Raw genomic sequence first — 15,945 nt, forward strand, 5'->3', positions numbered from 1 at the left:
AAAGAGGCAAAAGAAAACTAATCAATTGATATTATATAATAATATAATCAGATATTATTTATTAATAAAATTTACATATTTTATTATTTTTTATGTTCTACGTGACATGTTATATGATTTCTAAATTATTTTTTAAAATTTTTAGAAAATTAATATATTATATTATATTTTTATTATTTTAAATAGAATAATTACTATTTACACCTGTGGTTTTTTATATTATATTAGTTTTCTCTTACATTTTAAAAAATATAATTTTTTTATTTTTTATTTTATAATTTTATACTAAAAATCTCTTTCATTAAAAGTTTTATAAAAAAATCATTAATTAGGTTTAATTTTATACTATTTGCCTCATAATTTTTTGTATAATATACAAATTCCTCCCTATATTTTATTTATTGGACTAAAATCCTCTTGCATTTTGAAACTCAATGTAAATGAGCTAAATTGATAAAAAAAATATAATTTGATCCTCAAACTTCTTATCAAAGTTAAAATTCTAAAATAAAAAAATTAATAATAATAATACTATCTATTTTATTTTAACAATTTAAAAATAAATTAAATAAATTTTCAATATTTTAATTAATATATGTACTTTTAAAATATTTAAATTTTACTAAAATTTAATTATGCTAAGAAATTAGAGTAATTAAAGAACACTAATTAATTATTTTGTATAAATAATAAAATTAATTTTTATATAAAAGTTAGACAAGAGGGTTTTAATAAAATAAATAAACTATAAGAGGTAATTTATATATTACACCAAAAGATCAATGGGTAAATAGTATAAAATCAAACTTAGTTAGGAGTTGCATAACATAAATTCTAAATTATAAAATAAAAATATAAAAAAATATATTTATTATGTGTCAAGCGAGTAATTAGTTTAATATAGACAAATACGGAGGATAACTAATAATTACCCTTTTTAAATAATATTATATTATAACTTCCAACACTTTTATTATAATATTTACTTATTTCATATTTTTCTATTTTTTCGAATTCTTCTATATGATCTTTACTTTAGATATTTCTTAAGTATTATATGCAACACATTGCATCTTAATTATTTTATAGTCTTTCTTTGTCTAAATCTATATATATATATATGAAAGTAATTATTACTTTTTTTTTTCTCTTTTTCTACATCACATATTATATGACTCTTAAACTAATTACCTTAATTCTTAGAAAACTTATCTATTTTATCATTATTTTTTTACTTACAGTTTCCAACATCTTCATTTTGATATTTAGTTATCTCATATTCTTCTACCTTTTGAAATTCTTCTACATAACCTTTATTTTTAAATATTAATCTTTTAAAATATTATATATAATATGTAACATCTTAATTATTTTATAGTTTTTCTTCAAGTTATTTTTTATAATTTCAACCTTTTTATTAGATTGTTTTTGAACTTTTTTATTTTTTATTTAATAATCATATTTATACTCATTTGTATCATTCATTATTCTTTCATTTTATCTTATATATATATATATATTTCATCAAAATTATTTTGACATAGTTCAATTTGAAGTAAAAGACTCAATTAATAGAATCTAGTTTTTTATATTAATAAATAAAATATTTTTAATGTATAATTAAAAATCAATTTCTAAAATAGATATTATGTAATTTTAAAAATTAAAAATAAATAAAATATTTTAACTTTCATACATGTAGAGTAGAAGAATATTATTAAACTATATACTTAAAAGTACAAAATATTAAATCAATTGAAAATTTTGAAAAATAAATAAAATAATAAAATAGGAAATCAAACTATATAAAATAATTTAACTTGGCTTTATATTTTTAATATACTTAGTTCATTCAATTTTATTTGATAATTTTAGTTACTTAAATTCATATAAATGTTATAAATACAACAAATGAGAAAATTAAAAAGTGCAAACTATAAAAGAATATTAACTAATGTAACAGAAAAAATAATTTTTTTGCAGTGAATTAGCAATAAGCAGTTAGAAAAGTTAAGAGGATCATAGTTTATTACTTATATTCTTTTACTATTATATATTTTGTAATATTTATAATTATAATTTTTAATATTTTTAAATATCTAATTATATAATTTATAAATATTCATAATATTTTTTATTACGATCAAAATATATAATTAACTGCATATTAATCTAGCATATCTATATAAGTAAGAATTTAATATTGTTTTCTCTATCCTATATGGAAAGCTATATGACTTTTAATTATAAATTAATTTTCTAATTAGAGACCACTTCTAATTTAAACATTATAATCAATTATAAATTAATTTCTTTAGTTATACAATATATTTTTACTTTTAAAAAATAGTAATATAAATTATTTTATATTATATTAATAAAATTTTAAAATTTTAAAATATTATAAATTATTGTTAAATATTAAAATTTTATTAAATTATATCTATTAATTTAATTTTATAATCAAAATAATAATAACAATAACAATAGCAATGTAATTTTATTTTAATTTTTTAAATAATTACGAGTTAATTTTTTATTCAATATCATTTGCATTGATAATTTCACCATCTTAATGCCAAATAAAAAGAATCTTCTACTAATTAATTTTACCAACTTTTAAGAATTTAAAATCAAACGATCAGTTAATAATCAATCATTATATTCTAATATCATATAAGTTCTCTCATCTTTTCGTGGCTTTGCAAATTCCCAATTCCCAATTATTTTATTTTCAGACTTTTAAGAAAACTGTGATGAAATAAAGTTATATAATCATGCTTCTAAACATTAATTACAGAAATACCTAAAAATCAAATAATCTTATTAACTTTTGCATGAAATTTGAAATTTCTTTTTAAAATCAAACATACGAAATAATCCGATTGATTATTTATAAATAATATTCGATGATCATTGCGACTTATTATACGTCAGATGGGTAAATAAATATGAATTTATTTATAAAATGGACATTTATGTGATGTTAAACTTCAACTGACTCTAAAAGGAAAAAAGAAAAAGAAAAGAAAAAAAAGGATTATTCATTCATCTCTAACATATATGCATCCAACCAGAGACATGACAAGAATAGAATGCACAAATTTATTTCCATATTTAACTCCAAAAGCTTTAAAGCTTAAACTTCTAAAGCAGCAACACTGCTACTACCATCCATTGCCTTTTCAATTCTCTTGCCACATTGTCTTAAACTAAGACCTACCCACATGTTTTTAGCACTTTCGCACCTAGATTTGATTTCTTTTATATTTATTTAACTATCTACATATATGAATCTCCTTTCTTTTCTTTTCCTTTTTTTTTTTTCCTCTTAAACTATTTTTTAATCCTATCTTCTCATCATTAATTTTCTTCATCTTCTTTGTTACTATTGTTATTATTATTTAAATATTAGTTTATTACTATTAATTTTTTTTTTCTCATTTATATGCATGCTTCAAAAACCACACACAACATAAAGGAACAAACACTGCAACTAACTCTGCCTTGGTTCATGAATTTTTTTTTATTTTTGCATGTTATACGACCCACTATCACTCTCACTATTGTTTCATGATCTCTTTGTGACTTTGGTAAGTATTCTTGTATTATTAGTAATGGGTATTGCTTATTATTCTTGATTCTAATTTACTCTCTATGGAATCTTCAATTTATTTTGCAGCTATAGTGGATTCCTTGAGTTTGGATTTAATTTGGGTCATTTAAGCTTTGATGGGTCCTATAAGAGGATACAAGAAGAGGAAAAAGACAGATAAAAGAACCGAAGAAAATGCTTCTGGTTCTGCTTCTGGGTCTACAGAGAAAGAAGCGCCTCTGGATTGGTTTGATGAGTTCTCCAAAAGGATTAATGGTATGCTATCTTGTTATAAATTTTGTTGCTTTATTGTTATCTCGTTTCCTCTTCTTTTCTTTTTTCTTATTTTCTTTTGTTTGTTTGCTCTGTTTATACTCTTTTTTCTATGTCTTGTTATGATGTTTTTTGATTTTCTGATATTGCTGTCATTGATCATGAGTTAACAAGTTTTATCTATATTTTGATTGAATTCAGTTCATGAGTTGAATACAACTTTGGTTAATTTGACTATCTTAGTTTACTGCTTCTCCTTTTATTCAAGTTGTGTGTTAATACATTGTCAGGGATCCCTAATCTGGATTTGATAATACTCTGGTTGTCTTTGTCAAATGAGGGTATGGATAAGATTCTGAGGTGGTCTCTTGTTAATTGAAAATAAATGCATTTGCTGAAATCTGAGACAAGAAATGGCATATGTCATTTCATAATGCCTGTGCCTCTGCGCTTGCTACGTGCTTTTTAGGACTGCAACTTCTGCAAATCTCTATTACAACAATCGAGAAATCCAATAATAACTTTAAAAGGGGCAATATGGTTGAAAACTCATAAAAACCTTTACTTTTTAACAAATGCTGATAATCTGCTGAAGCAACATAGTTCACTAATTCTTGCTTGCAGCAAATGGTTACTTCTATTAGTACACCTGGATTTGGTTGGGTTTTGACAGTGTTGACCTGCTCTTTTAAGTGGGGATATATTTTACAGTGCTTTCTCACCTTTTAGGCTGCCAATAAACTTTGCTTCCCTCCTTTAGCAACAAATAAATAAATCAATTTGTTAATGAACTGGTACTAGAAGGTAGAGAAGTGAAGAGATTGTAAAGAATATCAATCAGTTATCAGAGTGGCAAAAGTTTGAAAGTTATTAACAATAGCTTGCTTTTTACATAATCTCAGTACCAGATTTTGCTTCTATTGCCAACAAGTTGGTCAATTATTGCCATTTCAATCAGTTAGTCAGGTCTACTATCATTCTCTCTCTCTCTCTCTCTCTTTCTCTCTCTCTTTTTCTTGATTCTTTGCTCACAGCTGGTTGCTACAACTACCTGGTCCTGGATACTCTTCAAACTCTTTACTCTACTTGAGTGGTAAAAGACTCTTAATTGATTGTGTCGAATGTAATGTCGCCTTGGAATTAAGCAGTGTTCAATTAGAATACCTGAGAAGGTGAATCTGAGTGTTACTGGAATTCCTTTTTCCTTGTGAAAGTATCTTCCTTTTCAAGATCCAGCAATAAGGAGGCAGATACAACTTGTTTACTATTATTCATGGTTTAATCAGGAGATCTTGTTATGAAGAAATGTCTTCAGAGATGAGAAATGAGACAATTCCCATATCGGTGGTCAACTTAAGTGGGGAAGTCTATTTATGATGACAAAATAGATGTAAAAAATAGCAGAAGAAATTCACTTCAAGGTTCATATGAAGAACTAAAATAAATGGGAGTTCTGTATTCATATTAATGTTGGGTATTTATGATGCCCAAATTCATATAAATATATATATATATATATTATTTCAAATGCACTATCCAAATGGATCCTCAAGGAATTCATTTATTAATTTGCTTGGGATTTGAGGTTCTGATTAGGAGTGCAGACTTGATAAAACCTGCTGGAAAGTGGTGCCAAACCTACCAATTAGTGCTTTAAGGTATTTTATTACTGATATAATTTGTTGCCTGTAGATCAGTAGTATCAGATAGCACACTGTGTCAATAGCCAATATGTTATGGTAATTGTGTAATTATTATTAATATGGCGTATAAGAAGCCTGAAGCTTGCAAGAGATGAACATTCAGTTCTGGAGCAATCATTGTTTTGCGTAACTCGGGAGCATTTCTTGCATGAAGTATCTTCTATTACAAAAATCTTCAAATTGTATCTGATTAAATTCAGGTAGGGCATTTCCATTTTCATTGGCTTTCATGTTATGGGATATATATCAGATTTAGTGTCTCAGTTATATACATTTGGGGTCTGAATTCAAGATAAAATGGCTGCCATTAATCTTCTACATAAACATGACTGCATCACTGTTCATTGAATATCATAAGGACCTAGACAGATGCATGCCAGATGGTTGCCACAAAGCAGTGACTGCTTATTGAGCATCCATATAATCAAGCTCAACTAGTTTTGGATTAAAGTTTAGTTGAGATGAGCACGAGTGTGTTCTGACAGCATTTGCTGTTTGAATCTCATTTCCATGCGTCTAATATTATGCAGCATCAGATACTACATTTTGCTCACAAGCACATCTCATCAAGCTGTGCTTCATTCCAGCAACAATAAATTCATTTGGGTGCTCTTAAAGAAAAGGAAAGAAAGATGAGAGAAAGTTTGTCATTTTTCTTTCATTTTATCTGTTTATTTTGTCATGACTGTAAATACAAGAAGTAAGGCATTTTAAAGCTTGCTTTTCTTTTAGTATCTTCCATGAGTTCTTTCTTTGACCCTGTCTTATTTTGGCAACCTGTAAGTTTTCCCAAGGAAGATGCTAAATCATGTCTTTCTTTATCTCAAAAATAAAATGTAAATTTTGTCTATTATGATGTAGTGTTCTTGTTAAACCATCTTTCCAATAACTTCTTAGATTGATATTGCTGTGTTTAAATCATACACCTTTTCAGCCCTGATGTTAGGAGTACATATTTGTTTGTTTACCTTCTACTGTTTACTAGATTTAATTCTTTATGAAAATATGAATATGGTTGTATCATCCGTTAGTGCAAATGATCATAATAATTTGACAATGAGAGCACTCATTTTCTTCTTCTTATTCCCATCCCTTATGCACAATATCTATATTTGCTTTTTATGCCTTTTGTATATCCTTGTTATCAGATGGAAAAACTGAAAGATCTTTTTCATTCTATAGAACTTTTGGCACTTTGGTAGGAAATTCCGCGAGTCTGGAGTTCACTCAAAATGCTACTAATCAGTCTAACTATAATCCTGTTTCCTCATTTATCCTATCTGCAGGTCTTCAATCTCCATCAAAGAATTTGAACAAGTTTGAACACATTTTTAGGATGTCTAGGAAAACGTTCAATTACATTTGCTCACTTGTGAAGGAAGATATGGCTGCTAAATCAAGGGAATTTACGTTTCTAAATGGCAAGGTTTTGACTTTGCATGATCTGGTAGCTGTAGCTTTAAGAAGGCTGGGTTCTGGTGATTCATTAGTGACAGTTGCTGATTTCTTTGGGGTGAATCACTCAACCGTCTCCCAAGTGACCTGGCGTTTTGTGGAGGCCATGGAAGAAAGGGGGCTTCACCACCTAAAATGGCCTTCTAATGAATCAGAAATGACAGAAATAAAATCTAAATTTGAGAAAATACGAGGTCTCCCTAATTGCTGTGGTGTGATTGATACTACTCACATCATGATGCTGCTGTCTTCTTCAGACCCTGCAAGTAATGTGTGGCTTGATCATGAAAAGAATCACAGCATGGTCTTGCAAGCAATTGTGGACCCCGATATGAGGTTCCGGGACATAGTCACTGGATGGCCAGGAAAACTGGAAGATTGGGTGGTATTTCAGAGTTCAAACTTCCATAAACTGTGTGAAAGAGAAGAAAGGCTGAATGGGAAAAAACTGCAGCTTTCTGAAGGAACAGAAATAAGGGAATATATAATTGGGGATTCAGGCTTTCCTCTACTGCCATATCTTATTGTTCCTTATGAAGGGAAAGAACTATCAGAACCAAAAGTCGAGTTCAACAAACGGCATTCTGCAACGCAGATAGTTGCCCAGAAGGCATTGGCAAGGCTGAAGGAGATGTGGAGGATCATTCAAGGTGTGATGTGGAGGCCTGACAAACATAGGTTGCCAAGAATTATTCTTGTCTGCTGCTTGTTACATAACATTATTATTGATATGGAAGATGAGGCACAGGACGACATTCCTTCTTCTCACGAGCATGACTTGGACTACCAACAACAGAAGTGTGAATCCGTGGATATAAAAGGTGTGTGTCTGAGAGACAAGCTGTCTTTATACTTGTCTGGAAGATTGCCACCATGAACATTTTCCATTTTCCAGAGCATGATCACCAACAAAAATATTTAGTTAACTGTTTACTTAAAGAATGCTTCTGAGACATGACCTTTCATTTAAGGATTTTCTGTTTCTTTTTTCCATAAAAAGAAGTTGTAAATAGCTCGGCAGAATTGGTGTATCAGTCGGCAATGCTCATGAAATCATAAGGTACAACCATACCATTCCAGTGATGGCTTTTATTACATTAGAAAACATAATTTTTATTCCAAGAGTTGAGGAACATTTTAGTAATAGAATAATCATTTTGGTTTTGCCATGAAAATCTCTTATCTCAATGTGCCTCTTTCTTGATATTGATATTACTCTTTCTTATATATGAGACTCTTACTCTTAAGTTTGCATGGCATAATTTTTATTTTATGCTCATTTAAGTTAATTTTAACATTCAACATCCGAAAATACTGATGTAGTATTTTACTTAATTGCAAACATGTTTTATCTTTTCATAAATTAGTAATGACATTTATTTTAAATCTAGTTTCTTTAAAATTTTGAGTTGAGGTTGAAGAAAAATAAAAAATAATTATAAAAATATTGATTAAGCAATATAAATAAAATATATTGTTTTATATCATTCAAATTCTACTTCCACCTCTGTCTCCCATCATTCATCACTTTTCTCACAGTTGAATATGAATGAAGAATATGAGGCTATTAAGGAGACAAAAGTATGGTTAAGTGCCTTTGCTTAGTCAGGAATTTTGTTATTATTTTTTAATTTTTTATTTATCTCCTTTTAGCATTTTATGATATTAAATTAAAAAATACTGGTAACAAAAAAATAAATTTAAAATTAATATCGTCATAAACAACTAAAATAGATAAAACAAAAAGAATTTGCTAGTTTAAAAAAATAAATTAAAAGTACATGATTCTTTTAGCAATTAAGTTAAACCTATATATTAATACTTTTTGGTTAACAAATGCTGATTCAACAATTTCTAGATGCTCGAAGTATAAAACTTATACAAATATTTTAATTTGTGATTTAGTTCGATAAATTCTATGTTATCAGATACATTTGATAGAAATGTAAAAGTACAAAAGGCAATCCAACATTTTTATGGACTTTATTTTTATAGTTTAAAATCTGAAAAAAAAAAATTATTTATATGATTTTTCTTTTAAAACTGCATTATAATATATTTTTGATATTTTTCTAGTATCATTTTTTTAATAGAATTATGATACAGGTTATCTTTATGACTTTTTTTTATTTTATTTTAATTATATCTTCATGTATTTTTAGCTGCATTTTAGTGATATATCATAGTATATTTTTTAAAATATACATCTTCATATCATTAAAATATACTAATTGCTATTTAAAAAATATGAAATATTCTTTAATTTATAGATACTAAATATAAAGATATAAAATAAAAATGATAAATATACATGATTTAACTGGTTTCACAGTGATGCAAATTAAATGATATTCTATCATGAATGCGTACTTTTAGTATTTTTTCTAATGAAATTTAAAAATAATAATAAATCGTATAAATAAAAAAAATTGAAAAAAATTATAAAAAGAAAAAATTGAAAAAAGTCATAAAAATAATTATTTAAAAAAAATATTGTCCCATGAAATTTCTTCTTTTTGTTTTATTTATTTTGGAATGAAATATTCCGGTTAATTTATCAATGAAGATTTTATAGAGAAAAGGAGACTCTCCTGTTACCTTTTCTCCTTTTTAGGATTGGGTGATGAAAACTTTAAACTCCCAATAGAGGAGGAGACAGTATTTTATATTTAACCAAACTATGTTATTCAATAAATTCTATCTTCTACAATCTCCTAATTAGAAGTCCTATTCAGAGTAGGGAACCCCAGAAAAGAAATCCCCTATAAGTTAACATTCTTTACGTATAACTCTATTAATCTCCTGTAGCTGCTTTATTGTTGAAAACATTAGAAAATAACATGACTCGGACGATTGAAGACGATGATCCTCAGCAGCACCAGCACCAGCACCAGCACCAATACCAACACCAACTCCAGGCACCTGCAGCCACAGTAGCAGTAGCAGCAGCTCAACCAGACACTGACCAAATTTATGCCTACTATAAGCAGCAGCAGCAGCTCTTAATACGTCGGGAAGAAGCTGCTGCGCAGCAACATTGGCTATTATTACATTTACAACAGCAGCACCAGCACCAGCAGCAACTAAGGTTATTACATCAAATTCAAGCCAATCAATATATTGCAACATTACAGCAAATTCAAGCCAATCAATTCAGGCAATTCACATCGTTCTTGAGACGTGATAGCTCGTTCTTAACGCCGTGGAGTTGGAATCATCCGGAAGCTACAAGTAACCGAGAAGGAGAGAGGATAGTGTTTGAATCTGGTTCATTCTTTAGTTATAATGTGCGCCTTTTCTTCTTCCATCTCTCTTGATTAGCTGTTTTCAGTTATGATTAATTAGTTTTGCTCTGATGCACAGATACCATACACTAAGACTAGGCAAGATTAGCAGCCACCTTCGTATCGTCTCCGATACACAAAGATGTCTACCTCACGAAAGATGGAACAATTCAATGAGGCTGATCAATTCACTTCCCTTCTGAATATCAGAAATTCCAGATAAGTTTTAAATTTTTTATCTTACACTATGTATAGAAGGTGTTGTTATCAGTTAAACCACTTGTAATTCTTTCGTTTATTTATTTATTTTGGGTACCAAGTGTTTTTAATGATGATATCGTATTACACTTAAACAAGCAAATTTATCACTTCTGAAGGACACTATTGCAGGACCTTAGGTCTTGGTCATGCATTGATTACTTTCTTCATTGTACAACTGCTGCTACTGTTTGTCTAGCAGGCATGTCTTTACCTTCAAACTTCACACAGATGTATGCAAAATTCTGGGACCATGAAAATCATACATTAGATTCCATATTAGTAAATTATGTCAATTGTTACTTCTAACTTTGTTCCGAAAAAACAAGGCTATTTGATTGGATAAGCAATAAAAAGAACATATGAACATGGTCAACTATCATAGTCAAGCAGCTGAGCTGACTATGTTCAGCTCAGTAGAGGTAGCTAATTAGTATTGGCTAAAACCTTACAGGCAATTGCACAGAGAACGACAAAACTTATACATTAGGTGGTTAAAACTCAGGAAAGTGATTTAGTAACTGAATCACCGGAATTGGCCTAAGCAGACTAGCAACTCGATCTTCTTCACTTCAGAGAAATGCTTTGAATTGCATTGCTGCAAGTATTGACTGCAAAACCAATAAAATTATACCAGCAAAAGGAAAATTTGATTTTGTTCTACCACAATTGTAATGCACACAAAGGAAATATCTATGCTTCTCCAAGAATACTTATGAGAACATGAGAACATGTAAAGAAAACTGATGAAAAGATGTAAACTTATCACCAAATGCTGGGTAATAGACCATGTGAAATGGTGCTGCTTTTTAACATATTTGTTTTTAAAATCTGTACTCACTATATCATATCCATTTCAAAACACTCATGCATTCTCTTCTCCTTTATAAAGGTCACTGGTTCAACTAAAGGGTGAGAGCTCTATCAGAAGTTGAGGGCGAGAGCTTAGCCCAAATCATCATGAAATTTACATGCAATACATCATCTTACAAAATTATTATGTATCAACAAAGAGCTAAGGTCATCAAGCCATTGCATAGATATTAGAAAAACTTGCTTTGTGAGAAGAAATACCTCGAGTCTTGTGTTAACCATAGTTGAGGGTCCATACAAATGTCTCGAACCATTTATGCTTCACTGATTCCAGGATCCGAGTATCATCTATCAGAGGACTCCAAGCATTTCCCCTAGGACCAAGAACCCATTTTATTCTCACGGGGGGATTGTGAAGATCTACAAGTGAAGTTTTTACCTTATTGCAAGCAACATTTCTCTTGTTAGAAACAAAGCTTTAGGAACTTCAAAAGATATAAGATATTTTTGTAATCTCAGAGAACTACAAAAGATATATAAAGATTTATGTAATCACATAAGGTAATGTCATAATCATAAAATTTCCAATTACAGTACTCAGTATTATTGTTGTATGGTCTTCCAATTTTTACATCATCCACTAGATGTTTCGTCAAAATATTTCAATGAGTCAAAAGAAGCAAAATGAAGCAAATTAAATGCCATAAACAATATACTGATTCATCAAGCATATTTGCAAGTCAAACATAAAGAAGTTCAATTGTCCGACTCACAGTATGTTCTCCCAATTTTAATGCCTTATGTGTAGTTAAATATTCTTTTCCATTTGTTAATGCTTTTGGAGTAGCTTCATATATTTTTCCTTCGGTAAGATATCTCTCAACAGATATTAGGGAACGAAACTGCTTTCCAGTTCCTGGCTCAATGTAACACTGGAACAACAAAATGTATTATTCATGATTTGCACTATGCAAAAGATCATCAACCAAAAAAGTAAATAAAGAATCTACTAAGTGCAATGATACAAAATTAAAAAGTATAATTGAACTAAACTCACAATGTCTGTTTAGGCTAACAATTGAACCAAGAGTTTATATTGTAAATTAGTATACTGAGACCGGCAGCCACTTTTAAAAGTGCATAAGTAGTACAATCTCAATATATAAGAAATAAAGAAAAAGGTTTAGTCCAGAATAGTACTCTGTCAATGACACCTGTATAATTGACGTTGCTATGCGACTTTTTTTCAACAATCCAACCTTTTGGCAGATTGAAAGTTGAGCTCCTAAAGATGCAGGGAACAATTTGCATCTGCAGCAGCAAAATCCTGTTTACCCTGTTTTTTCTCTAAGGCTCAAGACCAGTATTGACCCTTTTAAACATATCTTTCAAACAAGAATATCCGTAAGCAAATTGTTTTTAATTATGACATCACAATGAGATAAGTTAACAATAACACTCACATTCGTTTCATTGCCAGGTTTCAGCCTCTTTGGTGCAACATCTATCTTTTCGCTTAGATATTTCTGAATGGATGAAAGGGAACGAAATTGCCGTCCAATGCTAGGCTCATAGTAATACTGCATAGCAGGAAAGAATTTCTCAAGCATCTGAACAGATATATTATATAATCCACCCAGTTCCAAACCAAAGAAAACTCGTAGCTTTACTTAGACAATATGAATATTTAGAAGTTCCAACAAGAAAGATCCAAGATATTGACCAATATCACTTCTCAGTAAAAGTATTACAATAGCAGTTGAATCATACAAATAAAAAACAGTTCATTTGAAACTGGATTTCCCTAATCCATAAACAAATAAAGTGGAAAGAAAACCCAGCTATTCTAAGCAATAATCAAGCTGTCATTTGCATAATAGTAGCTATAACCCAGCAATTCTAAGCAATAATCAACCTATATCTGTATAATGGTAGCTATACCATTTCATAAAACAAGCTACATTGCAATTACAGGAACGGCTATTTCTTCTCTAAGAAAATGATAAGACCAGTAATTCAATATTCATTAGGCCAAACGCCTATGGAATGCCTTATGTCGCCATTTAATGAAATGTACCATAGCATCTGCAGATGGTCTCAAACTATCATGGTGTTATCAGGCGTGATATCTACATCAGTATACAGAGCTCTCACAGGCCTTTGTAGGACCTAGAATAACACAGTATAGTGTGTTCCTGAAACCATACCATGTGATGTTGGGGGATGCATTTCCTAGCAGTTGAGACCAAAATGTTCCTTAAACTTCAAATAAGAAAAATGCAGGCTAGTCATGGTCATGGGGTCAAAAATAAACGCTGCCAGGTTTTGGGGTCAAACAAGAAATTCACCCCATTTTCATGGCCAGAGGTATATCGGGTAAGATATTAGGGGTCGAAAAAAGGAAAAATGCAGCCCAATAATCTGTTTATATGTTTGACATTTGTCGTGCTATGAACAAATCAAATGCTCTCTAACCATCAGACACTTAAGAGGGTATGCAAGGTAAGATGGGTAGACTATTTATGGCTGTGGATGTATACTAACATCTGTCAGAGTTCGGACAAATTAAGATCCTTGGGCACCCAAGAGGCATGTTGGCTAAGAGTTTTGGGATAGCCCTATTGACGAGAGTCCGCCAACATCCATCGGGCTCGGGACAACAAATTAAAACCTAAGTTTAGAATTTTAAGTTAGCTCTCAGGTATACGCGGACATTCTTCGGGTTCGGGACAAATAGAATCCTAGGATACCTGAGGGTATCAGGTAAATTCCTACGTGGACAACCTGGACATTAGGCACAACTCATATCATCCACGTGTACAATTGCTCGCTGGATATATTTATATAGCATAAAAGAATTTTAGCATTTAAACCCATTACTTAAAAAAATCCAGAGAAATAAATAACATGGAAAGAAAAGATCCGATATCGATTTTGGTTAAGACAGAATCACTAGTACTCAAAAAAACTCATGCATTCTTTCAATTTTGACACGAATAGACACAGAATATCAGTAGTTCATTCATTAATATAGGTGAAATGATTAAAAGGCTTAAGCAAAACACTTCACCATCAAGCCAGAATCACAAAGCAACCTGAAATATAATCTAATTACTCATGAACAAAAAGAAAAAAAAAAAAAAACAGTAAAATTGCTAGGAAAAAGAAAACCTTGTCGCAACGACAGTTAGTTCTACGGGGTCGTCGCTCAACAACCCACACATCTGGCAATTTGAAGGGCGTTGAAGATGTTGAGGTGATTGCACCCACAGTCTTCTTTTCTTTACTTTTCGGATTTTGCTTCTTCGATTGGATTTGAAGGCGACGCCGCGAGGACTTGTTCTTCATTTGTCTTTCTGCTTATGCAAAAATTGTTAAAACTTTTGGGGATTATTGGATATTTCTCTATTTTGTAGGAGTTCGGGTACTCATTTTTGGGTATGGATTGTCCTGTTATAATGCTTCCTTCGGCTACTTCCAAGCTCCAACCGCAGAGGAGCGATGGCCAAAGCCAAACTCCATTTGTTTAATTATTCAGCTTGAACAATTAATTTGAGTTAAATATAGATCATTTCTGTAAAATCCATGAATTTAATTATGCAGATTAATAACTGCATCTTGAAATAAATAAATAATATAAATAAAAAAACTAATATCCAACTATTATCAATGATTATCGCAACTGTGCCGGAAGCACATTCTACACCGCGGGATTAAGACATATTGATTTCATAAGTACTTCTATTATATTTAATTTTCTTAAATATTAAAAGCGAACCTTTTCAAAACCGAAATATCAAAGATATAGTTTTTACTTGCGAAATTAAAAGAAAAAAGAAAAAGAGAACTTTCAATTCTGCTTCCTTCCCCCGTGAAAATGCTCTTTTGTGTTTATGTTAGGCCCAGATGCAATTAAAAGGAAAAACATCATGAAGTAATTTTCAAACTTGATAATTACTTGAAAGAAAAATATAAAAGCTCCATCCATACCACTGCATTCTTTCTTTTCCATCAAATCAGAATTATTAGCATATTTCCTTTGTTGTTTTGTTTGGAACAGCATGAATGTGAATGTTGAATCAGGACTGAAATGTAGGAACATTTTATAAGAACCCGAAATGTGAACAGCCACCAGCCGCCTGGTCTATTAGTATTAGCAGCTGTGTAAAGATAATATTTGCTGAGGCGACCATGAGTTGTACGATTCGGTACAGACTACGTTCTTTTATGTTGACAATTTTGAGTAATTGCAACACAACTTTTCAAATTCCTACTGCATGACTAATCAATTGATTCAAAATTCGGATAGGCACATTGTTCATGCATCCCAATCTTAAACCAACTTCGACATCATCTAATGTATAGGTCCACTCCAACAGTTTTCTTAAGAATAGTTTTTAGGCAGTATTTTCAAGATCTGACTATACCATTCGTTCAATTGATTCAATTTTTATAAATAATTAAATTGGATTGGACCGATTAAGCCGGTAAGAACTACCAACCTAGAAAAATAATATCCTTTTAGTAAATATCAATTAAATAATATTAATATTTAATGAAATTT

General features: G+C 30.1%; 3 protein-coding genes across 4 annotated transcripts; 2 read left to right on the top strand and 1 right to left on the bottom strand.

Annotated features, from left to right (window-relative positions):
* The first annotated feature begins 2,915 nt into the window (after positions 1 to 2,915).
* Positions 2,916 to 8,195, top strand: LOC8269568 (protein ALP1-like). Its single transcript, XM_002535101.3, has 3 exons — positions 2,916 to 3,593; positions 3,683 to 3,871; positions 6,858 to 8,195. The coding sequence occupies exons 2-3, from the start codon at positions 3,733 to 3,735 to the stop codon at positions 7,901 to 7,903; spliced, it is 1,185 nt and encodes a 394-aa protein (XP_002535147.3). The 5' UTR covers positions 2,916 to 3,593; positions 3,683 to 3,732; the 3' UTR covers positions 7,904 to 8,195.
* A 1,064-nt stretch (positions 8,196 to 9,259) lies between these two features.
* LOC125371010 (nuclear transcription factor Y subunit beta-like) lies at positions 9,260 to 10,602 on the top strand. Its single transcript, XM_048378744.1, has 2 exons — positions 9,260 to 10,313; positions 10,390 to 10,602. Exons 1-2 carry the CDS (start codon positions 9,867 to 9,869, stop codon positions 10,417 to 10,419), a joined length of 477 nt encoding a protein of 158 aa, XP_048234701.1. The 5' UTR covers positions 9,260 to 9,866; the 3' UTR covers positions 10,420 to 10,602.
* Positions 10,603 to 10,878: 276 nt separating this feature from the next.
* LOC8261611 (methyl-CpG-binding domain-containing protein 7) lies at positions 10,879 to 15,527 on the bottom strand. Of its 2 annotated transcripts, XM_048378742.1 has the most exons (6): positions 14,553 to 15,527; positions 12,845 to 12,961; positions 12,582 to 12,692; positions 12,155 to 12,313; positions 11,643 to 11,820; positions 10,879 to 11,179 (listed from the first exon to the last, which is right to left on the bottom strand). In XM_048378742.1, exons 1-5 carry the CDS (start codon positions 14,727 to 14,729, stop codon positions 11,656 to 11,658), a joined length of 729 nt encoding a protein of 242 aa, XP_048234699.1. In that variant the 5' UTR covers positions 14,730 to 15,527; the 3' UTR covers positions 10,879 to 11,179; positions 11,643 to 11,655. The 2 variants fall into 2 exon arrangements, with proteins under 2 accessions (XP_048234699.1, XP_048234700.1); XM_048378743.1 differs by lacking the exon at positions 12,582 to 12,692 and having other exon boundaries at positions 14,553 to 15,524.
* Positions 15,528 to 15,945: the final 418 nt, after the last annotated feature.

Source organism: Ricinus communis, chromosome 8 (assembly GCF_019578655.1).
Source record: "Ricinus communis isolate WT05 ecotype wild-type chromosome 8, ASM1957865v1, whole genome shotgun sequence".
NCBI lineage: Eukaryota > Viridiplantae > Streptophyta > Magnoliopsida > Malpighiales > Euphorbiaceae > Ricinus > Ricinus communis.